This window comes from Bubalus bubalis, chromosome 6, assembly GCF_019923935.1.
Source record: "Bubalus bubalis isolate 160015118507 breed Murrah chromosome 6, NDDB_SH_1, whole genome shotgun sequence".
NCBI lineage: Eukaryota > Metazoa > Chordata > Mammalia > Artiodactyla > Bovidae > Bubalus > Bubalus bubalis.
In genome coordinates, this window is record NC_059162.1 from 48,763,634 (window position 1) to 48,790,288 (window position 26,655).

Sequence of the window (26,655 nt, forward strand, 5' to 3'; positions counted from 1 at the left end):
ATCTACGGTACTAACAATTTAGAAAGCAGTGACGCCATCTGTCTTTGGCAAAATTTTTATACTCCTTGCTAGCTAAGGTTAAATTATTTCTTGGACTAAGTTAAGAAATATTTCTGGTGGTATTCAATGTTACAAACAAAGAAGAGAAAATTTTAAAACATACTGATGAGGTGAACAAGTTTTCCTCTTTACAACACCTAACCACCTCCACCAATCTATTAAATTGGGTATTGATCCCATTTTCAGTTTCAGAACTTTAATTATATAATAATCCCCTAGGTTTAAATTACACACTTTCATCTGTAAATATTGCCAGTATTAGCTTGGTGATGAAAATCACTACCACATCACATGACCAGGATTGGCAGCCAGAGAGTATCCGGCTCACAGCAGAGGGAGGAAGAGTTCTGGCTTCCCCAGCTCCTGAAACCCAGCTGATTTCTCCTCTGTTCTATAAAGGTCACCTCACTGTGAATCATTTACGGGACTTGTCATGACACAGCTCTCAAGAATGCAAAAGTCAGTTTCACAGGCAGGGAAAAAAAGTGAAAAAGAACAGAATGGGCACATCTTTCTTCCCCCTCCCCCACACCTGAAAGATAAAACAAAGGCGGGAGGGCTGATGTCACCCCTTCCCTGGCCCACTGAGGCCAGTTCTAGAAAGTGAGGCCCTTTCCGAGAAGCTCCAAGGGAGGCTTGCTTTCTTCATAATGGATTATTCTACAGCTCGCTCTGGTTGCTAATAAGTCACTATGAATTAAGGTTTTGACCAGAGCCTAGGTTTTCAGGGAGGAAAAGGAATGCAGCCAGAAATGTTTCAAGAGCTGGCAACGGCCACATTTTGCTGTTATTTAAATCATCCAGGAAGGAAGAGAGAACATGAAAGTAATATTGGGAGCAGAGTAGCTGCAATCCAGTTGTCCCACAAAAAGGGCGATGTGTGTTTCAACTCAATATTGTTGAAAATAGGAAATGCCAGGGAAGCTATTGCTGATATGAATTCACTTAGATCTGATAAACTAGAAAAGTAGCACAGCCAGGAAAATCTGACACTTTTTTTCCCCTTTCCTCAGTCTTTTTTTTTTTTTTTTTTTAAGAGGAAGACTGTTTACTTTCCCATTGAGATCCATGTGCCTTAGAGTTGACTGGTTCTCAAGCAGGGGTGCAGGTAGACGAGGGCAGCGCTTGCTCTCCATCTGATATGGAAACAAGTGATTCACAGGCCTCAAGGGCTGGTCCTCCAGGTACTGAAGTTTGGGCTTAGGCATCCGTTTTCTGAGGTTTTGCAGGGATGGGACTGACCACTTAAGGCAGGGTGGTGTCTGCACTGTCTGGATGGCGCTCATCCGTGTCACATCCCGGTGATGGCTCCAGACGCTTTTGGGCTTGGCTGGAAGAAGATGTAGATGTTCCAGAAGCTGACTTACCACTTGGGAGAGAAAACCTGAAAAGAGGGCCAGCTCACAAACCAGGCCAGCCTTTGGAACCAGCTCACTCAGCACCCCACCCTAAGAACTAAATACCACCTTACAGGAAAGGGTTAATCATTGGGGGGTCTCGGAGACACCACCTTCCTGCCCTAGACTCTTTTCCACATTAAAAGGTTGTATCACCCTGTCACGCCTCCTCTGCTGTGCATGTCCCCGGGGCCTTCATCTCTGCACAAGCAGCAAAACCTGCCTTCAGGAAGAGGCTTTGATTACACCTAGTGAAGCTTAAACTTATACTTCACCACATTTTGAGAACTGGAGTTTAGGACCACAGTGCGGCGAAGGACATACTGAGCAGCTCAGTGATGGGCTTATGAGGATGCCACAGCCTCCTGGTGGGCTTCCGCTTCTGTCTACAGGGAGTACTGCATGCTGGGCACCTTTCGCTGGGTTCTGTGGGTGGTGGCGGTAGGAAGGCCCCAGGAAGTGGGGGAGAGCAGGAGACTCCAGGATGTACCCCACACGCCCAGCTCCTCTAGGTTTAAACTTGTGGCCGCTTTGAGTGCTGAAGGTGCCTGGCTCTGTGTGATGGAGCCAGGAGGTCCCAGGACACAGTATCAACTCAAGTCCCTGGGCAAACCATTTTTTTTTTTAAGCACTACTTTTTAAACATTTTTATTTATTTATGGCTGTGTTGGATCTTCACAGCAGCACGCAGGCTTTCTCTAGTTGCGACGAGCAACTATGAAGGGACTACTTTTCATTGTGGCGGCTTCTCTTGTTGCAGAGCACAAGCTCTAGGCACACAGACTCATTAGCTGTGGCATACAGGGCTCAACTACTCTGTGTTATGTGGGGATCTTCCTGGACCAGGGATCAAACCCACGTCCCCTGCACTGGCCAGTGGATTCTTAACCCTTGGACCATCAGGGAAGTCCTGTGCAAAGCGTTTAATGCTCTCGTTCACCTAAGTCTGTAACGCCTTTGGGTCATGGTATCTAAGTGCTATTTTGCAGCTACGATTTGCTTCAACATAACTTACTCCAGAAACTTAGGAATCTTGGAGGCACGTTTTAGCTCTGGTTAGATCCAGTCGAGTGCTCACTGAGAACTCTTCAACAGCATGGATAATTCATTCTGTGTTGCGGCTCCTGGACAAGGATCAGGCTGCACAGGATGCTTGGCCTCCACTGTCAGTCTGGTCCTGGGCAAAGGAGCGCGGTGTGTCCCTGAAGAGACCTTGTCCTTTCCTGACATTTCTTTCAGCAGAATCACTGCAAGATGGGGTTGGGAGGACTGTGGGGGAATCTGTGAGGTTCATTTATCCAATCCCAAAGAAAAAAGGAAACTCTTTGTTATGAAGAACAGGTCCTCAGCAGCTCTTGTCAGGGTTAGCAAACTCATGTGTCTCCTACCGAAATTCCTTAGGCTCAGCTGTGAATCCACTTCCTCACTTCCTTCTCAGCAAATCCAAAGCAGCTGGAAACCATCTTCTGTATACTTGCAAGCGATGAAGTCATGACTCAAGCGTCCCTTCTCCAAACTGAGCAGTGCTGGCTCCTTCCTATCCACCCCAGCCCCATCTATATGGCTCTCAGTTGACCTCTCTGAAATTCAAGCAAATGGTGGTAAAAGGGAAATTACACAGGATGCCCATGTCCTGGTACTTGATGCTCCCTGGATGACCTCTTCATCCCTCTTACTGCTTAAATGAATGACAGAGATGAATGTACTCTGGCTATATTTAATTCTCACCCTGCATGCAGACTGGAACATGAGATTAAAGAATTATAAGCCCTGAGATAAGGGAAAACCTTGAGGTTTCAAAATTAGCACACAGTCAAAAAGAATGCAGAACTCTTTAATAAATGAAATAGCAGTGCTAAAAATAAGTCAGTATGCACTTTATTTTAAATTAGTTTATTTTTATCAAATATGTGAAATATCTTAAAAAGTCAAATAGCACTGCTAGGTGTAACAGGAAAAACAGCAGGTTTTTTTTCTCCACCACTAATTGTCTATCCCTAGAGGCAGTATTTTAACTGTTTCTTCTGGAACCCACCTTCACACTCCTAAATTACTTGTTCTCACTGAAATTTCTTCATTTTTTTCATTTTCAGAGAATGTCTACTGACTTCCCACTATGGAAGACACAGGTTTCATTCTCCTTGGCAGCTTAAACTCCCAAGTACACTCATTTTCCCACTCCTCTTTTTCTCAGTATAATTATACTGAAGTTCTAAAAGATTTCTCCCCAGTTTTACTGAGATATAATCGACATGTAACAGCATGTAAGTCCAAGGTGTACAATGTGTTGATTTGATCCACATATATTTTGCAAAATGATTACTATCTTAGCTTTAGCATATGCCTCCATCACCTCATATAATTAACCATTTCTTTTTTTTGTGGCGAGAACATTTAAGGTCTCTTCTTTTAGCAGCTTTCAAGTATATAACACAGTATTGTTAACCACAATCATCATGCTGTAGTTAGATCTCCAGAACTACTCACCCTCTAACTAGAAGTTTGTGCTCATAATCTGTACCTCCCCTTCTCCCCTACCCAACTCCCGGGCAACCACCATTCTACCTGTTTCCATTAGTTCAGCTTTTTTAGATTCGACATATAAGTGGTATCATCCCTATTTGTTTTTCTATGACGTATCCCTTGGCATATTGCCCTCAAGGTCCATTCGTGTTGTTTTAACTGGCACGATGTCCTTCTTTCTCATGGCTAAATGATATTCCATTATATACACCAAATCTTCTTCATCTATTCACCCTTCTATGGACACTGAGGTTGTTCCCGTATCTTGGCTATTGTGAATAGTGCTGCAATGAACATAGGCGTGAAGACATTTCTTTGAGATTCTTTTTTCATTTCCTTTCGATATATACCCAAGAAGTGGGATTGTTGGATCCTATGGTTCTGATTTTAATTTTCTGAGGAGCCTCCAAACTGTCAGTTTCCATAATTGCTGTATACCAAATTTACATACCCCACCCCACAGTGAAGGAGGGTTCTCTCTTCTCTACATCCTTGCCGACATTAGTCACCTCTTGTCTTCTGATGACAGCCATTCTAACAGATATAAGGTGGGATCTAATCGTGGTTTTGATATGTATTCCCTGATGATTAGTGATGTCGAGCATTGTCATGTGCCTGTTTTTTGTATCTTCTTTGGAAAGGAAGTTCTGCTCCTCTGCCCCCTTTTTAACTGAATTTTTTTTTTTACTATGGAGTTATAGGAGTTATATATATATTTTGGTATTAACTCCTTATCAGACAAATATTTGCAAATATTCTCCCATTCCATAAGCTGTCTTTTCATTTTGTTGATTGGTTCTTTTATTGTGTAGAACTTTTTAGTTTGATGTAATCTAATGTTTGCTGTTGTAGCTTGTGCTTTTGGCGTCCTATGTGAAAAATCATTTCTAAGACTGATGTAAAGGAGCTTTTCCCTTATGTTTTCTCAGAGGAGTTTAGGGACTTCAGTTCTTATGTTTGAGTCTTTAAACCATTTTGAATTAATTCTTGTGAACCGTGTAATACAGGGGTTTAATTTTATTCTTCATGTTGTTATCCAGTTTTCCCAGAACTGTTTATTGAAGAGATTATCCTTTCCCCTCTCTAGGATCTCGGTTCTCTTCCAATGATCTATGGGTCTATTTTTATGCCAGTCCCATACTGTTTTGTGGTACAGTTTGAAATCAGGACAGACAATGCCTCCAGGTGTGTTCTTCTTTCTTACAATTGCTTTGGCTATTTGGGCTCTTTTATGATACAAATTTTAGAATTTTTCTATTTCTGTGGAAAATATAACTGAAAGGTTGACAGGGAATGCACTGAATTTATAGATGGCTTTGGGTAATAAGGCTATTTTAACAATATTAATTCTTCTGATCCATGAACACAGGATATATTTCCATTTGTTTGTGTCTTTCATCAGTCTTCTACTTTTCAGTATACAGAGCTTTCATCTCCTTAAATTCATTCCTAAGTATTTTATTGTTTTCAATGCCAGTATGAATGAGACTGTCTTATTTCTTTTTCAGATATTTTGCTGTTAGAGAAATGCAACTGTTTTCTGAATGCTTTGTGTCCTGTACCTTTACTGAATTCATTGATTAGTCTAACAGTGTTTTTGATGATGTTTTTAGAATTTTCTTTATATATTAATAAAGTCATATTATCTGTAAACAAAGGCAATTTTACTTCTTTCTTTGTGATTTGTATGTATTTTTTCCTCATTTTCTTGCCTGATTGCTCTGGCTAGGTCTTCCAGTGCTATGTTGAATAGGAATGGTAAGGGTGGGCACTCCTGTCCTGTTCATGATCTTAGAGAAAAAATTTTCAGTCTTTCACCACTGAGTATGTTTTAATTAATGTTTAGGGCTTACATTATCAATACATAAATAACATTCACAACTGTTTGAAACAGTGTATTCTGATTATATTTTCTTTCTTTATAGCTTTTGACTTTTAAGTTAATATTTCACATTTTTTATTTGCTTGGTTTTCCACATGCTTCACCAAATGCTTCATCAAAGTATAATTCTTTTTCTCCACATATTCAAACAACATATATGATATTCTCTAAGTTTCCTTTTTATTTTTTCTTGGAGACATCCCTCCTGGAGCCCACTACTCTCTTGCTCCTCCTTGGACTGGACATTTTCTATACCTGCTAAATACCTACCCTCCTGGAAATTCCCTTCTCTTCCTCATGGTGTTGGAGCCCATTTCCTGAAACTCATGTTTTTTTCCCCCTTGGTTTACTCATTAGTTTAAGAGGAGAAAGGATAAGGGGAGGAAATCTTTTGAGATATTGCATGCCTGAATAGGACTTTATCTTCCTTTATCTTTGACCGATAGTATGAATAGGTATAGAATTCTAGGTTGGAAATAATCTTTTCTCAGGATTTTGGTAGTTCTGTCCTACTATCTCCCTGGTTCAGAGTTGCTGTTGAACATCAGATTCCATTCTAGTTCTTTTTAAATTTTATTTTTTATTGAAGTGTAGTTGATTTATAATACTGGTTTCAGATGTATGACACAGTGTTTCAATATTTTCAAAGATCATATCCCACTTGAGTTATTTTAAAATATTGGCTGTATCCCCTGTATTGTACAATATACAGTTTATTTATAGTATACACAGTGGTCAGTATACAGCTTATTATAGTACACACAGTGGTCAATATACAGCTTACTATAGTACACACAGTAGTTTGTGCCTCTTGGTTTCCTATCCTTTCCTTGACTCTGTCCACTTCCCTCTCCCAGACGGAAATCACTAGTTTATTCTCTAAATCTGATTCTGTTTCCATTTTGTCATATTCATTTATTTTTTAGATTCCACATTTAAAGGATATCATATAGTATTTGTATTTCTCTAATTTATTTCACTAAGTCTAATGCCCTCCAGGTCCAACCATATTGTTGCAAAATTTCATTCTTTTTTTATGGTTAATATTCCATTGTATAAATACACCACATCTTCTTTATCTATTCATCTACTGATGGATACTTAGGTAGCTTACATAACTTGACTATTGTAAATAAAGCTGCCTGAACACTGCAGGGCGGGGGGGAAGTATATATCTTTTTGAATTAGTGTTTTCATTTTCTTTGGCTATATACCCAGCAGTGGCATTCATTCAAACAGCAATTATATTTTCAATTTTTTAAGGAACCTCCATACTATTTTTCACAGTGGCTGCATCAATTTACATTCCCACTAACAGTGGACTTGGGTTCCCTTTTTTTCATGTCCTTGCCAACATTTGTGGTCCTTTTGACAGTAGCCATTCTGACAGGTGTGAGGTGATATCTCATGGTTTCGATATGCAATTCTCTGATGATTAGCAATGCTGAGCATCTTTTCATGTGTTTGTTTGGCCATCTGTATGCTTTCTTTGGAAGAATATCTATTCTTCTCATTGTTAAATTGGGTTCTCTTTTTTTATACTGAGTTGTATGACTTCATTAATAAATAGTTTGGATATTAACCCCTTATTGCTCATATCAATTACAAGCATTTTCCCCATTCAGTAGGCTGTCTTTTCATTTTGTTGATGCTTTCGTTTGCTGTGCCAAAGATTTTAAGCTTAATTTGTTTATTTCTGCTTTTCTTTCCTTTGCCTGAAGCAATAGATCCAAAAAAACACTACTACAACTTATGTCAAAGAGTGTCCTGCTTGTTTCCTTCTGGGAGTTTTATGGTTTCTAGACTAACATTTAGGTCTGTAATCCATTTTGAGTTTATTTTGGTATGAGAAAATGTTCTAATTTCATTCTTTTACACGTAGGTGTCCATTTCCTGGCAACACTTATTAAAAAGACTTTCTTTTCCCCACTGTATATTTTTGCCTCCTTCACTGTAAGTTAACTGAACATAAGCGCATGGGTTTATTTCTGGGTTTTCTATTCTGTTCCATTGATCTCTGTGTCTGTTTTTATGCCACTGTAGCTTTGTAGTTTTGATTACTTCAGCTTTGTAGTACATTCTGAAGTCAGGGCATGTGAAACCCCCAGACTTGTCCTTTTTTTCAAGATTACTCTGGCTAGTCAGGGTCTTCTGTGATTTTGTATAAATTTTAGGATTTTTTTTAGTGCTGTGAAAAATGTCATGGGTGTTTTGCATTAAATATGTAGATTGCTTTGGATAGTATGGATATGTTTACAATATTAGTTCTTCTAATCCATGAACACTGGTTATCTTTCCATTTATTTGTATCATTTTCAATTTCCTTCATTAGTGTTCTATAGTTTTCAGAGTATAGATCTTGTACTGGTTCTAGTTCTTGATATTTTACCTGTGGTCTTTCTCTCTAAAGCTTCTGGGATCTTCTCTTTACTCATGTCCTCCAGCTCTGGGAAATTTTGACAATTTCCTCCCTTTTTTCTTTGTTCTCTATTTCTAGAACTCATATTAGTCAGGTGATGGGTGTCCTAAATTTTATCTTTTTTCTCCTATTTTCCATCTCTTTATCTTTTTGTTCTATCTTCTGGAGGAGTTCAACTTTATATTTTAATCCATCAGTAGAAAACTTTCACTTTTGCAACCATATTTTTAACAACAAAGATGTCTTTCTGTTCTCACTATTCTTTTTTTCTTGGTTCTTATTTTATGAAAGCAACATTTTTTGGTTCTTTCTGAAGATATTATTAGAGTTGCTGTTGCAGTTTTCTTTTGCTGCCTGCATTGCCCCTATTTTTCCTAAACTTTTTTGGTTGCTTGTTTTGTTCATTTTGATCTTTTTCTTTCACAACAGGCTTCTTCAAATTTTTAATAATCACTGGCTATAGGTTTACATTTAAGCATGAGGAACCAAAGAGTGAGTTGGAGGTTCTATACAAGGGTGACTGCTGACTGGTGAGTTTCACCATCTGCTTCAGAGTCAGGGCATCAGGTCATTTCATTGGGGGATCTCCACGTGGTACTATCTGCAAGTCTTTGCTTTGGGTTATAGTTTCTCCAAAGCAGAATCCGATAATCTCATGCCTAAGAAATATCAGCCTGGCTGTCAACATCCTGGAGGCTGAGCTGTGGAGTGTGGATTGGTAGCAAGTAGAATTAAAGTGAAGCATCAGTCGCTCAGTCATGTCTGACTCTTTGTGATCCCATGGACTGCAGCCTGCCAGGCTCCTCCATCCATGGAATTCTCCAGGCAAGAATACACTAGAGAGGGTAGTCATTCCCTTCTCCAGGGGATCTTTCCAACCTAGGGATCAAACCCAGGTCTCCTGCATTACAGGCAGATTCTTAGACTTCCACTTGCTCCCCCTTCTTTCAGGGCAGAGCTTTGTCCCAGCCTTGGCTGTGCCAGATACCCTACATCCAGGCCCTCTCTGATGACTTCTCCAGCGAGCAAAGCTCCCAACTTATATCTGCTGGTATGAAGGAGGGGCCGTGGGGCCTAACTGCTCCTTAGTAAGACCTTTAACTAATCTTTGCAAGCATGTTTTATACTTGAATTCCTGAATCTCTCTAGATTTTCATGGCTCAAATCAGCCTCCTCTCCCACCAAATGCACAGAGATAGGCTTTTTGAGGCTTCTCCAATCTGCTCACCGCTCATTCATCCTGTCTTGAGTTTTCAAAATTTGACTGATGCTTCTTCGTTCATTCCTTCGCGCTCAGTCACGTCCTACTCTTTACCACCCCGCGGGCTCCTCTGTTCACGGGATTATCCTGGCAGGAATACTGGACTGGATTGCCATGACGTTTCTCAGCTGCTGTCATTGCCTGCTTCCTGCTGCCCTGTGTGTTTATGCTTTCTTCATTTTTTCATGATTTTGGGGGAGGGGAGTTAGAGTTGGGGAAGGCATTAGGAGATACATATATACACTTCACTGGAGGTTAAATAAAAAGCCCTCACTGAAAATGTTTTGATTTTGTGTTACTAAAACAGAACAAAATCACTGCTGTCAGAGAGATGTGACATGCTGCTGGCCAATTTGGTTAAATAATCTCTGCTCGTGTACTCAGGAGCAAGCAGCACACGCCACCTCCTCCGAAGGCGCAAAGGCTCTCAGTGCCAAGGGCTACAGCCTTTCGTGTGTCTGACGGGGTCTCTAAAGAAGGAGGCTCCCAACAGCACCACTGTAATAAAACCCATAGCACTGCTTATCGTTGGGAGGTAATTGTTCTACAGCATGAATCATCCCTAGATGACTTTCTTGCCCCCATGAACCCTCATGTTTTTCTGCCCATTTAGTCTGCGACATTAGAGGAGGACCAGCCCCATCAGAAGTAAACTTCCTGTTCTGAGTCCAGGCCTGTCATTGCACTGGCCGTGTACTTCTTGCCTGTGGTTTTATCTGCCTCACGGAGAACCTCACAAACACAAAAGAGGTCGAGAGTCGAGACGTATGTGCATGTGTCCTCAATTATTTTGATGAGGTAATGGAGGATAAACACTTAAATAAGCATCATAGTGAACAGAAAAGCAAGTAATGAATTCACTAGCATTTAACTATAAGAACATGAATTGTATTTTATAGTCATGTACAATTCCCTTAGGATTTAAAACTGCTTTCAAAGAAAACATTCTCCTCATTTTACATAGGATGAAATGATGCTCATAGAACTTACTGAAGTGTGTTCCAAATAGATCAGTAATTTTTTTAAAGTTTGAAGTCAGTAAGAATGGATATTTACAGGAGGAATCAACCCTTTCTTTTGAATATCTTTCAGTTCTAAGCAGTTTGATTACTTCTGTGTTTGGCTTCTTTTGGGGTTTTCTAGCTTAAAGCAAAAGAGGTTGGAAATGTGACAGATTCAAGATATAGTATTTCTTTTTGCTACTAAATAAACATCCTGCCAAATTTTTTTTTTGCCTAACTTTTTAAAATTAATTTCTATTGGAGTATAGTTCCTTTACAATGCTGTATTATTTTCTATTGTACAGCAAAGTGAATCAGCTATATGTATACATTTATCCCCTCTTTTGCTGGATTTTCTTCCTATTTAGATCACCACAGAGCACTGAGTAGAGTCCCCTGAGCTATACAGTAGGTTCTTGTTATCTATTTTATCATAGTATCAATAGTGTACATATCTCAATCTCAGTCTCTCAATTCATCCCACCATTCTGCCTAACTTTGAGCTTAGTCTTTTTCTCTTGCCAATCTCTTTTGAGAGGTCATGTCAAAATTCCAAAATATCTTTTGAGACACACAACATGAAGCACATAGGCAAATCAATAGCAGTAACATGCTAGACCTACCTGTTAAAATAACACGTCACCACCGTCCCAGCTACAGCCATTTGTTGGCACGCAAGGATGAATTCACTAGTCCAGATGAGGCCAATTAAATGGTACCACCACATATACCGAATGCCTGAAAGAGGCTTATATTCCACTTGGCCACCTTCAACGACCTGTGCAGCTCCTAAAGTTTAAAACACAAACATGCTTTATATCTGTGTTTTCCTAAGTATGGAAGAAAGTTCAAGAGGCCATTCTTCCTCAGTTCTAGACTTTGGCATCACACAAAACACAGATGTCAACGTCGAGTTTGAAGTTCCCACCATAAGATCTTCATAGCAAAACTAAAATTGAGAACCCACATTTAACTTATGAATAATATTAATAGTGATAATTATGATAACTGGTAGGCAACTTGTATAAGATGACACTTGATCTATTATCTTCTAATGGTCACCCCACTTTGCAGATATGAAAACAGGTTTGGAAGAGTCAAGTAACTTTTGCAAAGTCTCACTGCTCATAATTAGTGGAGGGAGAATATAAACCTGGACACAGTGGACTCTAAAACCCATGGTTTTTCTATCACAACACTCTGTGATGCAAACAAAACTTATGTTGATGAAAGCTGTGTTATAGAACCCTGTGTTATAGAACCATGCTTCACCAAAAATTTAGACTCAATAAAGACAAGAATCTTCATTTGTTCAAAAGGATTAATTTCAGATTTCAAGAGCAAACTCTCCTAGTGCATTTAAAATGGCTAGTGGGCCTCAGTGTTAATCTCCTAGATTCAGATGTCAGCTTTATCCTTTTTTGGGTAGCCTGGGGCAAGTTATTTGGCCTCTTGGAGTATTAGTATCCTTATCTGTAATACTCATTTCCTGATGGTCATTCAAGAAAGAGTAGAATGGGATTACCTGGTGAGTACTGGCCCATAGAAATATCAGTCCACAAGTGATGACGATTATTACTTAAATTTCAGGAGCACAATATTATATTAAACTGAGGCCAGTGTGGTCACCCCAGCAATGCTCTGCCAGTCACTGACTATGTCCCGCTTTATTTGCTCTCATCTAAAGAAGCCCTTGAATTGGCTCTGCAATTCAACTCAATTCCATACCAAATCTCAGTTCCGCAACTATACTTGATTTCTAGATGTTCTCTGCTGTTTCATTTGATTATTATTAGATTTTTTTATATGGACCATTTAAAAAACCTTTATTGAATTTGTTCCAATATTGGTTCTGTTTTACGCTTTGGGTTTTTGGCTGTGAGGCACATGGGATCTCAGCTCCCCAATCAGGGATTGAACCCATACCCCCTGTACTGGAAGGCAGTCTTAAACACTGGGCCACCAAGGAAGTTCCCTGCTGTACATTTTAAACAAACTACTGCAAGAAAGAAGATGGCACTTTAGTCTCTGGCAAAGCCTACAACTTGAAGAGCATTTAAAGAGAGTTTCATACTAATATTTCCTTTCATCGCTATAAATTGCTCTCAGGTTCATAATTGGCGTGTCTTTAGACATTCACAATAGGGTCTAGGCAAAGGAGGTGGGAAAGATAATCATGTTGTAGAAGGAACTGATTCCACAGACGAAGGCTGCTCTTAGTAACTCCTGCTCTGTGTTCTGCTGAACAAGAGTCACATTGTGAGAACACTAGATCAGCTTGGTTCCGACAGAAGTTAGTATTTTATTGAACAGTGGATTCATTCTGGCTTGGAGGCAATCTCTATTTCAGGTAAGGCGCTAATAAATGCTTACGCATTTCCAAAATGGATGTGTTTTAGAAAAGCATTCCCAGTCCCAAAGGAGGCGGCCCCTCATGACTGACAGGCACACATATGTAGTAGATCAGGTGAGCGGAGACTTGGAGAGCCGCTTCTGGAACAGCAGAAGTGATGGGGCCAGTCAACAAGCATGGGGTCACCAGAGACGGGGACACACTGCAGTTTGCAAGCACAGGACCACCGTAGCACACGTGACTTGGGGATGCATGAAGTTTCCAAAGAGGAGGGACGATTTCCCCAACAGACAAAAGGCAAGTGAATACAAAGGCCTTGGGTGCTAAGGAGGGACTGCGTCTCCTTGGGGCTGCCAATGGCACATTCACGCACATCCCAGCTTGGCACACTGATAGCAGCAGTCAGCAAGCGGAGGATGGCTAAAAGGGATACATCAGGATCCATACAGGCCGCCACACTCCTGGCATTCCTCAAAGAAGCACAATGGGTTAAGATATTATTCACTGACCACTTTACTGTTTTTGACCATCTTCACTGAAACCATCAACTATTTATTCTTCTGGTTCGGTAATAACCAGGCTATTTACAGACTTTCCTTTAGGGCAGGGTTTTTCAACCTCTCAACATAGCATTTGGCATTTTGGATCACATGAGGGTTAGGGGTGTGAAGTGGGGGAGTTGCCCTCTGCATTGCAGGATATTAAGCAGCTTTCTTGGCCTCTATCCATTAGATGCCAGGAGCATCTTCCCTCCCCTCCTCCAGTTCAGACAACCCAAATGTCTCTAAACATTACCAAACTGCTGCTTGATACCCAAAGCTTTAAGCAAACATTCTCTGAAGAATCCGGAGCTCTGGCTTCAGGGAGAAGCTTAGAACACGACTGTGGGTGGGGCAGATGTGTTTATGCACACACGACTGCCCTCTCCTGGATGGCTAGGTTAGTGCAGGCAAGAGCCTCTCATCAAAGTATCCGTTGCTTTGTTATTAATACGAACACATTACAATACTGTTACCACCATGTGTAGCTAACAGATGCTAACGGGAACTGGATCCCAAGGTGAGATTTGATCTGGAATGGTAGTGAAAAGGGCACTGAACAGGATGAAGGCCTGGTCCAATCTCGGCCTGGACATTTGTGATAAGCCACCTGGGCCTCCGTTCTCTAACTGTAAACATGAAGAGGGAAGACAAGATGAACCCGGCGCAGGGGTTACAGAGTTTGAGTCACACAGACCGAGATTCATGTATCTCTTCTGTCTCCTAACGGCTGAACAACCTCACGCAGGTTATGAGGTTGCGGGGCCTTTTAAAATCTGAAGATACTAATACCTACTTTTCATTTCCTTGTTGATTCCAACCAGTCTCGTGGCTCTAAATGCCATACGTGTAGCTGTTATAAGGATTAAACAAGCAGTTGCTTAGCTATAATTGAGGTATAAGTAGATATGATTTCAGTTGTGAAGTTAAGAAGTATTTATTTAGCATTCTAGATTTATGCTGGACCTCAGCTATTAAGGGAAAAAAATGAAAAAAGGCAAGCAAAAAAAATCAGAAAGAAGATACAATCAGAGTGAATATCAGGAACTCACATGCTGCTACATTAGTTTATTCGCCTCCCCTTCTTCTGGACTGTTTATAATCGCTCCTCCAATCGTCTAAGAGTTTTTTTCCTATCCTCATGCTCAGTCAGTGACTTCATTTTTGGTTTCTCTGAGAAAACTGAAGCCATGGGAAAGTCTCTGGGAGCATCTACCCCATCTCTACCCCTCAGCTGCATGTGTCCATAACTGGACACCCCACCTTAATACGATAAAGTGTCCGTGGTTCTAAGGGGAGCCCCTGCACTAGATCCCCTTTCTCATCTGCTTGAAGATACCACTTAAGAAAATTTCCCTCTCTTTCTTGCTTCCTTAAAATATTCTTCTTTACTGAATCATTTTTAATAATTTCCTATCTTAAAACCCCCTACTTTTGAACTCCCTTTACTCCTCCAGCTTCCTTCCTACTTCTCTGTTCCTCTTCACAGCCAAATTTCTCGAGGTTGTCTCTTAATCTTTCCAATTCTTTTTCTCTTTCTCTTAAACCCGCTCTAATTGTGATCCACTCCCCCACACTGCTCTGAAACGGCTCTGTTTCACTTCCATGCTGTTAACTTCAATGGTCAATCCTTAGCTCTTATCTGATCAGCAGCTTATGACACATTCAACATTTCACCCCAGTTCCGTTCAGCACATTATTCTCCTGCTCATTGGTTGCTCCCTTTCAATTTCCTTTTCTTTTTCTTCCTCATCTCCAAGACCTCTTAACATTTACATGCCCCAAAGCATAGTCCTTGGATTTCTTTTCTGTCTGCACTCATTCAAATCTCATGGCTTTAAATACTATTCATGTATTCCCCAATTCCCAAATGTAGACCTCTAGCTGGGCCTCTCCAGAAACTTCAGACTCAAACCATTAGCTCCCTGCCCGGACAAGTCCACCTGGATGTCTAAAAGATATTTCAATAAACACAATTAAAAATGAATTTTTGCTCTTCCTGGAAGATGTTCCACTCAAAGTCCTGTCCTGTCTCAGCTGATGGCCATCTCATCTTCCAGTTGCTCAAGCTAAAAAACCTCAGTGTCATCCCCAACTCCTCTTTCACATCCTTTATGTAATATTAGGAAATTCTTCAAAATAGACACAGAACCTGTATGTCACGGCATTTCCACCATTACAACCCTGTTCTAAGTCACTAACACCTCCTCCTTGAATCACTGCCATGAAAATGTGAGTCAGACCATGCCACTCTGCTGCTTAAAATGCTGGAATGACTTCCTGTCTCAGAAACAAAGTTCTGTAATGGCCCACGAGGCCCAGTATCTGACCCTGTGCTCCCTGTGACCCCGGCCTGAACCATGCTCCCCCTCAACCACACTACTCTGGGGAGCGGCCCTCCTGACTGTGTCCCCAGAGCCTCTGCCTTTGCTGGTCCCTTTGCCTAGAACACTTCCCCTTCCTTGACATAGTCTCAGGGCTCTGCCCTCACCTCCTTCAAATCTTTGCTCGCAATTATCTTCTCAATAAGGCCTTCCCCAATCATTAAATTAAAAATTGGAGCCCCCTCCTCAAGCATTTCTTGTTTTAAAAATATACTATGGAAATATAATAAATGCTAGAATACATTTAAGATGTCTGAATTTTACACAGTTTGAGGGTCCCTTGATAAGACAAAGAATACAAAGTTAGGTAGTTAGGTACTGAACCTTGCAAGAGTCCTTGCAAATGAAAGACCCTGAAGTTTAAGCTTTAGGGGCTTGAAGGTAAACTTGTCTCGAATCTGATTTAAAGTGTTATGATAAGTTAATCTGATAAGTGTTATGGCAAAAAGTAGAACAGGTTAATTGGGGCTCCTTAAGCATTTATTCTGGAGTAGGACATGGCAACCCACGCTAGTATTTTTGCCTGGAAAATTCCATGGACAAAGGAGCCTGGCAGGCTACAGTCCATGGGGTTGCAAAAGAGTCAGACATGATTGAGCACACACAGTACAACACAAGCATTTATTATTCTTCTCTGCTCTATTTTTTTCCTTACCACCTATCAAATTTGAATATACTATAAAATTCACTTACTCATTTTATTTAATGCTTATCTCCCTGTAGCCTTCAAACTGGAAGAAAAGCTGTATCTCCAGCATCTATAACAGGATCTGATATAGTAAATGTTCAATAAATACTTGTTCAATGAACGACTGCTTGAATGAATGAACCAATCTTCCTCAAATAATACATCCAATCAAAGAGATTTGAGACAACTTTCAGGAAGTCTTCCTAGAGATCATCGTCATAACCTGGAGGAAATGCATCATGCAGCTAGCTGTAAATTTGGGTATTACAAGCAAGTTTTAAAGCAGTTTGAAAGACTGACATGTTACTAATGATTAGCGTGAATGGCAGTTTCTCAAGGAAGGCAGTGCAGCTGATTGGGATAATCTCCCAAATGATGCAGGCCCAATTTAAAACAGCCCGATGTTCTACCACATTCTGTGCACTTGGCCTCTTCCAGCCAATTGGCTTGGTGTCCTGCTGACACCCAGCCTGCCTGTGCCTCCCACTGGCTCAGCTTCTGCTCTGACAGCACGGGGGTCAGGGAAAAAGAGAAGAAAATCGCATGGCCATCATGCCTGGAGCTTACCTAGGTCTTTCTGTGTATACATCACATTCAATACAACATCGATGTGAATTCACTCCCTGACTAAGCACACGCTGAACTCACTCAAGGGCTGTGCACAGACCTTAGAGACAGAAAGAAAAAGACACAGTCCCTGCCCTCCAGATGTTCATACTCCTGAGGGGGGGACAGCACTCAAGTCATTATCTTGTGTGATTGTTTAGAGGCCTTGTCATCGCCTGACATAACACATTTATGCTCCTTTCCCCATTCCCTGTATCTGGTTCACTGCTGTATCTCTAGTTCCCAACAGGCATTCGATGAATAGTTCTTGAAAGAATGAAGCATATACAAAATGTAAGGGGAAAAAAAATAGAAGAAATAGCTCAGTATGCTTGGGCAATTTATAAAAGAGTTTCCAAGAAATATATTGAAAGTGAAAGTATTAATCACTCAGTTATGTCCGACTCTTTGCAACCCCATGGACTGTAGCCCACCAGGCTTCTCTGTCCATGGAATTATCCAGGCAAGAATACTGCAGTGGGTTGCCATTTCCTTCTCCAGGGGATCTTTCTGACCCAGGTATTGAACCCAGGTCTCCTGCATTGCAGGCAGATTCTTTACTGTCTGAGCCACCAGGGATAGTTCCAAGAAATATATTACTCAAAACAAATCTTGAATAATGACTCGTTTTCCAAGCAGTGATGGGCAGAAAGTTGGGGTGAGGCTTAGGAAGGGGAGAAGATTCTAGACTAAGATCACAGCATGTGCAAAGACAACTAGATGTTCATGGAGGCTGTCTCTCTTCACACTTCCCCACAGGGACATAAACTTTGGAAAAGCAGGAGCTGTTTCAAATCTCTCCTGAGCTACCCCTCTTCCCCCTGTTCCTAGGACAGGGCTGGGCTACTAGGAAGCTTTTGTGAAATCACTTCAATACTTCAATTATCTTTTAGATCTCTTATAATCTAAAAAGAGGACAATTTTCTTTTAGACTGTGTCTAAAAGAGACACAGAGTCAAGGAAGGCCAAAGCCAGCCTAGATCCCAGGTCCCTTGACGGGAGTCCCTCTCGCTGACCCTGCTTCTTCCTTTCCAAGCAGTCCTTTGCCTTTCAGCATGCTAAGCACTTTCCTGTGAGGACAGATCTCTTCTGACTGTAGAACCACCGAGAGAGAAAGCGACCCCCAGCCCAGACAGGCCCCTTTCTTCTACTGTTCCAACTCTGAGGCTTCCTGACCACCTAATGATCACTGAGGGTCATCAGGTCATCTGGGCTCTTTCCAACCTGCCAACCGCACCTACTATTACCCTGTTCCTGCAGCTACTTCTCCCACTGGATTCTAGTAATCACTGTCACATTGCTGGTGGCATACAAGTCCCAACTGACTAATTACTGTCATTTCTGGGGGGCCTGTCATTTCTTCTGCTCCACTGAAGGAATCCCCAAACAAGCCCAAGTTTGTCAACTAGTTAAGGGACTTAACAGTCACTAGAGAAACAGCTCATCAAAAAATGGCAAAAACTTATCAACCTAAGTACACTTTTCCTGCATTTTTTCTTTTTTACACAATAAAGTATTAATTATTCAGTCATGTGACACAAGAAAAATCTCATAGTATGTACCACTGAGGACACCACCACAACATTGGGGACCTTCGGCGGAGACTGGAGAGAGAGTCTGAGGGCTCTGTGACTGCCTGAGGAGACAGGAGATGAGAGATGAGACAGGTGCTGCGAGGGCGTCCCTCACCACCCCCCACCACCTGGGCATCTGCTGAGGGAAAGTGAAATGAGACAGGTGCTGTGCGGGCGTCCCTCACCTCTCTATCACATGGGCATCTGCAGAGGATCCAAACAGCAGCAGATGACGCGCCCAGGCCTAGGGCTTGTCATCCTGGCACTGCATGAAAAGGCCTTTGAAGACAAAGGGACCTCTGTGCTCCTCGCTGGCCCACAGGTGAGTCGAAAGGAGAAGCAGGTGGCCTGGTTTCTATGCTGCCCAACCCTGGGCAGGAGGGAAGGCGGGAGCTCTGTCAACGACAGCCTCCTGGAAGCCTGGTATCTACCTGCTCACAGATTCCTGCAGCACGTCCTGGGCACCCAGTTTCCTTTCTTGCCCTTCATATTTATCTTTATTTATTTGGTCTGGTCTTGGTTGTGGCATCTTGTAACTGCAGCACACAAGCTCTTAGTCGTGGTCATGTGGGGTCTAGCTCCCCAACTAGGGATTAAACCCTGGCCCCTGCCTTGGGAGCAGAGTCTCAGCCACTAGACCACCAGGGAAGTCCTTCCTGCTCTTCAATTCATCTCACTTTTGCTCATTTATCTCCTTCCAAAATGGCCATGCTTTAATACATAACTTTCCAACGTGCTGCCTTCTACCCTACAGAGCAGCCCACTCTGTCCCCGCCCCTCCCCTCAGCCCTGGGGCCCAGGCTGTTTAATGCTTCCCAGGCCTTGGACCCAACTGGGGCCTAAGAAGAACTGGAGGGGCACCCTGCTAGCAGATCAAGTCACCCCCTGCCAGAACTGGCCTTGGGCCATGCTCCTCTCCGACTGGGCCCCCAACTCTCAGGACCAGCTCTCGCCTGTCCTCTATGACCAGGTTCTCTCCTATGCTTGGACATGACCCCACTAAAGCCCTTTGCTTCTTTCTGTACTTTCTGATCATCTGGTGATTTCCAGCCCATCCTCTGAGACGCCTTCCCTGTCTCACAAAGTCAGCTGGAGCCTCGCTGTGGTACTCTCACAGCTCCCCAATTTCTCCTCTGGTGATGTTCCTCTACCTTTGCCATCCTCACTGTGGGCAGAGGCCACCTCTCTTCCCCAGTGCCTTGCCAGGACCTTGCCCCACAGCCCTCACCTAACATTTGTGCATTAAAGAAAGAACGAAAGAATGTGTCCTGCTCCAAACCACAGAGACAATTCCCTCCACCCAGACTCACAGCCCATAATGACAGCAGAGTGGGCAACTGTGCCCTGGAGGCTGGAGGAGGAAGGTGTCTCCCTGGTCCCAAGTCATGCTTCCCAAGGCCCCACCTCGTCCCTGTAGTTCTGGAGGACGAGGGCTCAGCACCAGTCTACCACCCAGGGCGTCATGTCCTGCCACCCCCGCCACACGTCACTCACAGCCCGCTCTGGCTTCAGCCCCTAGCCTGCCATGTTGCCCTCTAGTCACAGGCTGCAAACACCACATTATGGGCGTAGCCTGCAACTGCCAGCCAGTCTCTGTGGTCACAACACTGCTTTGACTTGAACGGACAAAGCTCAGGAGGCCTAGTTTGATTTCCTAGCCCCGTATCTGAGACACAGGGACCTGTGAGGCAGTGGAAAGAGCTCAGGTTCTAGAGCTAGAGCTGTTCTAGAGTGCTGGTGTCAGCTAGCTGGATGGCCTTCAGCAAATTACTTACTAGAACCTCAATGTTCTTGCCTATAACTCGAACATAACAACACAGGCATAAAAAGGGGGTTGCGATGCTTAAAGAAGAGAACACAAGGAAGCACCTAGTACAGAGCTCAGAATTCAGGAAATTTTCAACAAGTGTTCACTTTCCTGCAGGCACCGAGGCCACTGCCTTCCTATCTGACCAGGACTAAGACTGCGTCGAGGAAATGAGCTAGAACCTGATTGTTCAATGTTGCCCCAGTTGAGACTTCCAACTGTCTCATGATTTCTGTTCTTTCATCTTTTCTTGGTAACAGAACCTCTTATTTTTAAACTGTGCACGGCTGCCCCCAAATGAAAGAGCCTTGTCTTCTCAGGAGTAAGGCAATGCAGAGGTCTGTGTGCACTCGCGTTAAACTGGTTCTTCTGAGACAGCAACAACATTTCAGAAGGGGTTTTTTTTTTTTTTTTTTTTCACATATTGATACAGTAGAGGGAAAAGAATTTCCTGCATCCCCCCATGACAGAGCCCCAAACACCGTCTCGGCTGCCACCAGAGGCCTTGAGCTGCATGGGAAGTCTGGTCCCTACAAAAACAGGCCAGTGGTTCCAGAATGCTGGGGCGTCTGTGCCTGACTCCAGCATCGTGGACCCCATCCCCACGGCCCTTACCTGCAGTCCCCAGGCTCAGGAGCACAGCCACCCAGAGGACCCAGAAGAAAATGAGGATGGCAAACGTCCACAGCGGCTGGAACAGCAGGAAGGGAGAGCTGCTGATGGCTTTATTGGTGACTTGGAGAAGTTCAACTGTCAATTTGATCCTCTTTCTGAGGACATAAATCAAGGTGAGTAGAACTGCCTGGTGAAAAAGGGGTTAAATTATTCAAAATAATGAAGAACTGAGACAAACTTAAACCCTAATATTTTACTGACATCTCAGCAAACAGTTCTTTTAACATAGTCACCTCCTACTTTTATTATAATGGAATAGACATGTTCTTAAGTACTAATTGAGCATCTACTATGTGCTGATATTCATGCTAGATTCTGCTGCTACAACAGTGGACAAGATAGAGCCCCTGCCCTAAAGGAGCTTGCAGTCTGGTCAGAGAGAGAGAGAGAATAAGGTTCTCGGGCATCAGGGAACTATTTCTTTTTCCCAACAGCACCTCACATGCCAGAGAATGCTGAAGGACTGCAGAAGGGCAAGGGACCACAAGGACAATGCTCTTTCCTTTGGGTCTCCTTCTTCTTCTTCAGTTGCTGTTTCTTGGGATCTTTTGGGTGGTCCTTCCTGCTCTTTTGTGGTTATAGCATCCTTCTTAGATGCTTGAAACTTTCAAATAAAAACCTCCAGGGAGTTCCCTGGTTGTCCAGTGGTTAGAACTCCATGCCCCCACTGCAGAGGGCACAGGTTCAATCCCTGATCAGGGAACTAAGATCCTACAAGCTATGCAATGCTGTCAATTTAAAACAAAAATCTCCAACCTCACCTTTCTCTACATGATGGATGAGTAAGCACATCAGTTACTGACCAGGCAGTGGGCATCCTCCAGTGTCAAACTCAATGTGTCCAGAACTGACTCCATCATCTTCACCCAAAAATCTATTTCCCCCGTATTCCCTACTCCAGCAGTCCTAATTTTTCGGCACTCTCCAAGAAAAAGCTAGGTTCCTCTCTTGCGGGCTTCCCTCCTCCCCTTCTGTAGCAGTCAGCACCCTCTACTGTGGATGTTTTTTGCCTGCGTGGCACGTTACTTGACGTCAAGCTTCTTGAGGGCAGGGCCATCCCTTACTGTCAAGGGCTGGCAAAGCAACAGCCATAGCACAATCTCAGTTTGCTGGCAGAGCTCCCAGTCTATTCTTTCCTCTCGATCCCCACATTGATGCCACAGCTCAAATCTCATCTTCTCTCTCCTAGACCCCCAATAACCTCCTCATTACCTTCTGCTTTTAATTCGCTTAACCCCCTACTCCTGACCTCATCCCTGCTCCAACATAAGCTAAAGGGATCTTTATAAAACGTGCAGTCAAGGATGTCATCTCCCAGATCAGAATCCTTCGACATTTCCCCAGAGCTCCTGGATAAAGACTGAAATCATCACCACCGCAAATCAGGACCTCCCCAGTCCAGTCCCTTCCTAACAAGGGAACATCCTACAGGCTCCTCTCTTGTCCATGTGACCCAGCACACCACTCCCGGAGCCCAAGATGCCATTCCTCTTCCCACTGGACTCGGGTGTTGCTGCCCATGAGGATCTCATAGTCAAGTGGAGGGAAGTCAAGGGACAGAGGGATAAAATGTGCAAAACTGCTCCTGGGGCCTGAAGGGCCCAGCTGTGACCCAGCTGTGGGGACTGGCCTGAGGACCCAGGGAGAGATGCCTGGAGGAGACATGAGACTTGTGAAGGCTAAGTAGGAATTTCCATTTCTGTGTCCTCAATGCCTAGCACAATCAACAAGGAAGAGGGACTTCATTTTTTACTAAAAATTTTAATGAAGCAAAATGATATAATCTTTAGGCAAATAAACTTGGATCTCCTGAGTGGCTGGTAGCTCCTGAATGGAATGCTAAAATGTGTGTATTTAATATGTGTGTGCTTTTCAACTTAAATATGTGTGTGTGTGTATAAAAGGCTCTCCTCATGTTCAAAGTACACCACGAGGGTACTGACCAGAACTGAAGAGTTAACTATCCCGTTATTCCCTAGTCTCAGGGAGATCAGCGTTACCCACTGGGGACAGTGCTGGGGTGTGGGGTGGGCAGCAGAGCTGAGTCACCACAGGGGTCAAGCCTCTACTCCCCTTTCTGGGCTCTAGGCTGCAAACTGCTGCATCTCAGCCTGCGGCCCTAGGCTGACACCCTGAGGTGGGCAGCCAATGCCATTCATCCCCTTTTCTTCTTGCTGCTACTGGGTATATTGAAACCACTGAAATGATATTCCCAGGCAGCTCCCCTCACGGCGGGAATCTTGCCCTGTGCATCACGTCATGGCCTTGCTGGCTTTGTAGTTCATCTTATGGTGGGGTGTGTGCTGGCTGTGTGTTTTTTCTGGCCAGCTCCATTGTCTAGGGCAGGGCCCTGTGCAAAACAGGTGCTCAGAAATGGTGATGGTGACAGAGTCCTAGGGATCTTATTAGAACAAGCTCACCAGAAACTGGTACCTGGCAGAAACAAAGTAGCAGTGACACATGTGTCAATGAATGGTGTGTGAGCTGTGGTGCGGTTCCTCCCTCTCCTCTCGCAGCCTCCCCTTTCTCTATCCTTATACTCAATGAAGAGAATCCCCTGACCTGGCATCTGATGGCCACTGATGGTTCAGTGTGTGAAGACAAAGGGAGCCCTATGGAGGGCTGGGAAGGATAATGGTTGTGGGGGGAGTGGAAGGAGGTGAGCGCCCCTGGCTCCCAGCCCTGCTTCTCCCTGCCCCTTGTGCCCAACAGCCCAGCACCTGGCCTGGGGTGTGGGAGCCCTTTCTTCTCCAGCCTCCTGCCCAGGCCCCGGCTCAGCCATGGGCCTGGACCCAGGACAAACCAGGAGCTTTGCTTTATCAGATACTTGCTCCCTGAGATGCAGTTCATGTGAGGAACACAAACCTGACACCTCCCTGCTGCTGCTACTGCTAAGTCGCTTCAGTCGTGTCTGACTCTATGCGACCCCATAGACGGCAGCCCACCAGGCTCCCCCGTCCCTGGGATTCTCCTGGCAAGAACACTGGAGTGGGTTGCCATTTCCTTCCCTAGAGAAGAGAAAATGTGAGGCCTGTGTCAGATGTGAGAACTCAAGTATTTCCTTAAAGGAGAGAGCTGAGTCGGTGAGAGAGTTTGAGGCTCTTATGAGAACTGAGTTGCTGAAACATTTAATGGGCATGTGAAACCCGACCTCATCATGCCTCCATGACATAATGCGTAGGAAGCAATACACTAAAGGATGCCCATGGGCCGCCTGAAGCCAACCCCTGGGCCTGTCCAGGCCTGTGATGCCAGCACCACGATCAGCATCCAGGAAGTGGCCTGAATGATTCTTAGTTGCCAACCATCCTCCCCCAACAACCTATATCTCCAGGCTCAATATTCTACGTTTGCCCGCTCTCAGCCAGGGAATTCACCGGGGAGGCAGCAGGCTCCCTGCAAACCAGATGAACCTAGTGGTCAGCAGGTTTGGAGACAAAGGGCTCTCTGTGTTCAAGGGCAGTGGGAGCTGTCACGCCTTTGGGAGCAAAGTGTCCAGTGGCTGGAGGAAGTAGGGGGGCTCTTCTCAAACCAGGAAGTAGGAACTGTTACAAGTCTGCCTCCCTCTCCACACGGTAGTGTTCACCCTACAGCTGCCTGGGGGTGAAAGCAGTCCTGCTATAGCAAGGGTGACGGATCAGCAAGGGTAACAAATCAACTGCTGAGATGGCGGAAACGACTTGGAAAGAGGTAAGATTGTTTTTTCACTCTTTGAGGCTGCAGTGCATTCCTACACAGGTATCTCAAATGAAATGTGAAGGCACTAAATGTGTATGTACACTCACTACATTACTACCTACGCAGCTTCTGCAGTGAAAGAAAAACAAATGCTCATTGTTTGGGGTTAAAATGCCAGCTGTTTGGACTTCAGAGTTCTGGCAGGCTACCTGATCTACTGCTGGAAGAGTGCTTCTTACCGTGATTACTGTAGATGCAATAGCAAATCCCAGCAGACACTTCATATTTTCCCTTTCTGTGTCCAGTTCTATGCTGAGGTCATTGGTATAGTCATAGTACAGCCACCATAAGACACCGCAGACAACTGGAAAGCAAAACAGCAGTGGAACTCAGCACACATGCCATGAGGTAACCACCCTGTCCCCTGACACTGGGTGGCCCTGCTCAGGCAGTGGGTCCCAAATCCCTTGGGCTTTAAAAGCAATGACCAACCCTCTGAAGCAGCTAGGCGGGGCCACGGTGGCCCACCGAGGAGCTGCCAGGCCTAGGGTGGCTGTGGATCTCTGGGAGATGTAGGAAGGTGACTCCAAAACACAGGTGTGTCCTATGAGCCTAGCCCACAGGTGCGGCTGGGTGTGAGCACGGAGCAAACTGTACAGACAGGATGGTGAGAGGAACATTCGAGTCCAAAGGCTAAAATTTCCAAACCAGCTCTGCAGGTGACAGCTCCAGAGGAGCCTGGATATCGGTCTTGCTGTTGTTCCATTGCCAGGTCATGTCCAACTCTTTGCGACCCCATTAACTGCAGCATGCCGGGTTCCTCTGGCTTCCACTATCTCAAAGGAGTTTGCTCAAATTCATGTTCACTGAGTCTGTGATGCTATCTAAACATCTCGTCCTCTGTTGCCCCCTTCTCCTTTTGCCTTCAATCTTTCCCAGCATTAGGGTCTTCTCCCAATGAGTTGGCTCTTCACATCAGGTGGCAAAAATATTGAGTTTCAATTTCAGCATCAGTCCTTACAAAGAATAGTCAGAGTTAATTTCCTTTAGGACTGACTGATTTGATCTCCTTACTGTCCAAGGGACTTTCAAGAGTCTTCTCCAGCATCATAATTCAAAAGCATCCATTCTTTGGCACTCAGCCTTCTTTATGGCTCAACTCTCACGTCTCGACTGGAATGACCATACCTTTGACTATATGGATATTGGCTCGACACCTACAAAACTGGGCAGATGTCCTAACATCACAAATGCTCTGCTTTAGGGACCTGGTGACACCTGCGCCACCTCCACAGTGGCTTCAGGGAGGGCGTCTTTACCACTCGTAGGTGGGGAAGGGCATCCCTCACAAGCCGTCCTGCATGTCCTCCTGCACGGGCACGCCGGGCACCTGTGAGCTGCAGGGCTGGGAGGTGCTGAGGACAGAACTGATTGTTCAGAAGATGAAACACTATGGTCATGCCAAGTATTTATTTGGTCATACCAATTATTAAAAATGAAAATATCCTATACCAGGATCCTATACTGCTGCCTTGATCTTCCTGCCTGCCCCTGTCCCTCAGATCTTCTTCCCTGACAACAACTGGATGGACCCAGGATCCAGCACTGAAAAGGAAAACAGTGGGCATGGGACATGTCTCTGGTACCCTGCCCAGCTCAAGGGCTGTGTCTCTTCCAACTGGCCTGAGCCTTTGCAGGGCAATATGGGCCCATACGTGCCAATGGGGGATATGAAAATTCAGAAAAAATTCTTTAAAGGGCTTCCAACAGGCACTGGCAACCCACTCTAGTGTTCTTGCCTGGAGAAT

General features: G+C 43.9%; 1 protein-coding gene and 1 long non-coding RNA gene across 11 annotated transcripts in view; both read right to left on the reverse strand.

The window, feature by feature from the left end:
- SLC44A3 (solute carrier family 44 member 3) overlaps window positions 1-26,655 on the reverse strand; it is an 83,284-nt gene that overhangs the window by 29,937 nt on the left and 26,692 nt on the right. For all 10 annotated transcript variants that reach the window (XM_044944662.1, XM_006057560.3, XM_006057559.3 and 7 more), the window contains 3 exons: window positions 25,087-25,211; window positions 21,110-21,296; window positions 11,167-11,332 (listed from right to left, as the gene is read on the reverse strand). In XM_044944662.1, coding sequence (XP_044800597.1) covers window positions 11,167-11,332; window positions 21,110-21,296; window positions 25,087-25,211 — 478 coding nt within the window. The remainder of the gene's footprint in view (window positions 1-11,166; window positions 11,333-21,109; window positions 21,297-25,086; window positions 25,212-26,655) is intronic.
- On the reverse strand, window positions 470-7,226 carry LOC112585618. The gene is made up of 2 exons (XR_003110104.3): window positions 2,473-7,226; window positions 470-1,390 (listed from the first exon to the last, which is right to left on the reverse strand). It is a non-coding gene; the product is annotated as an uncharacterized LOC112585618 (long non-coding RNA).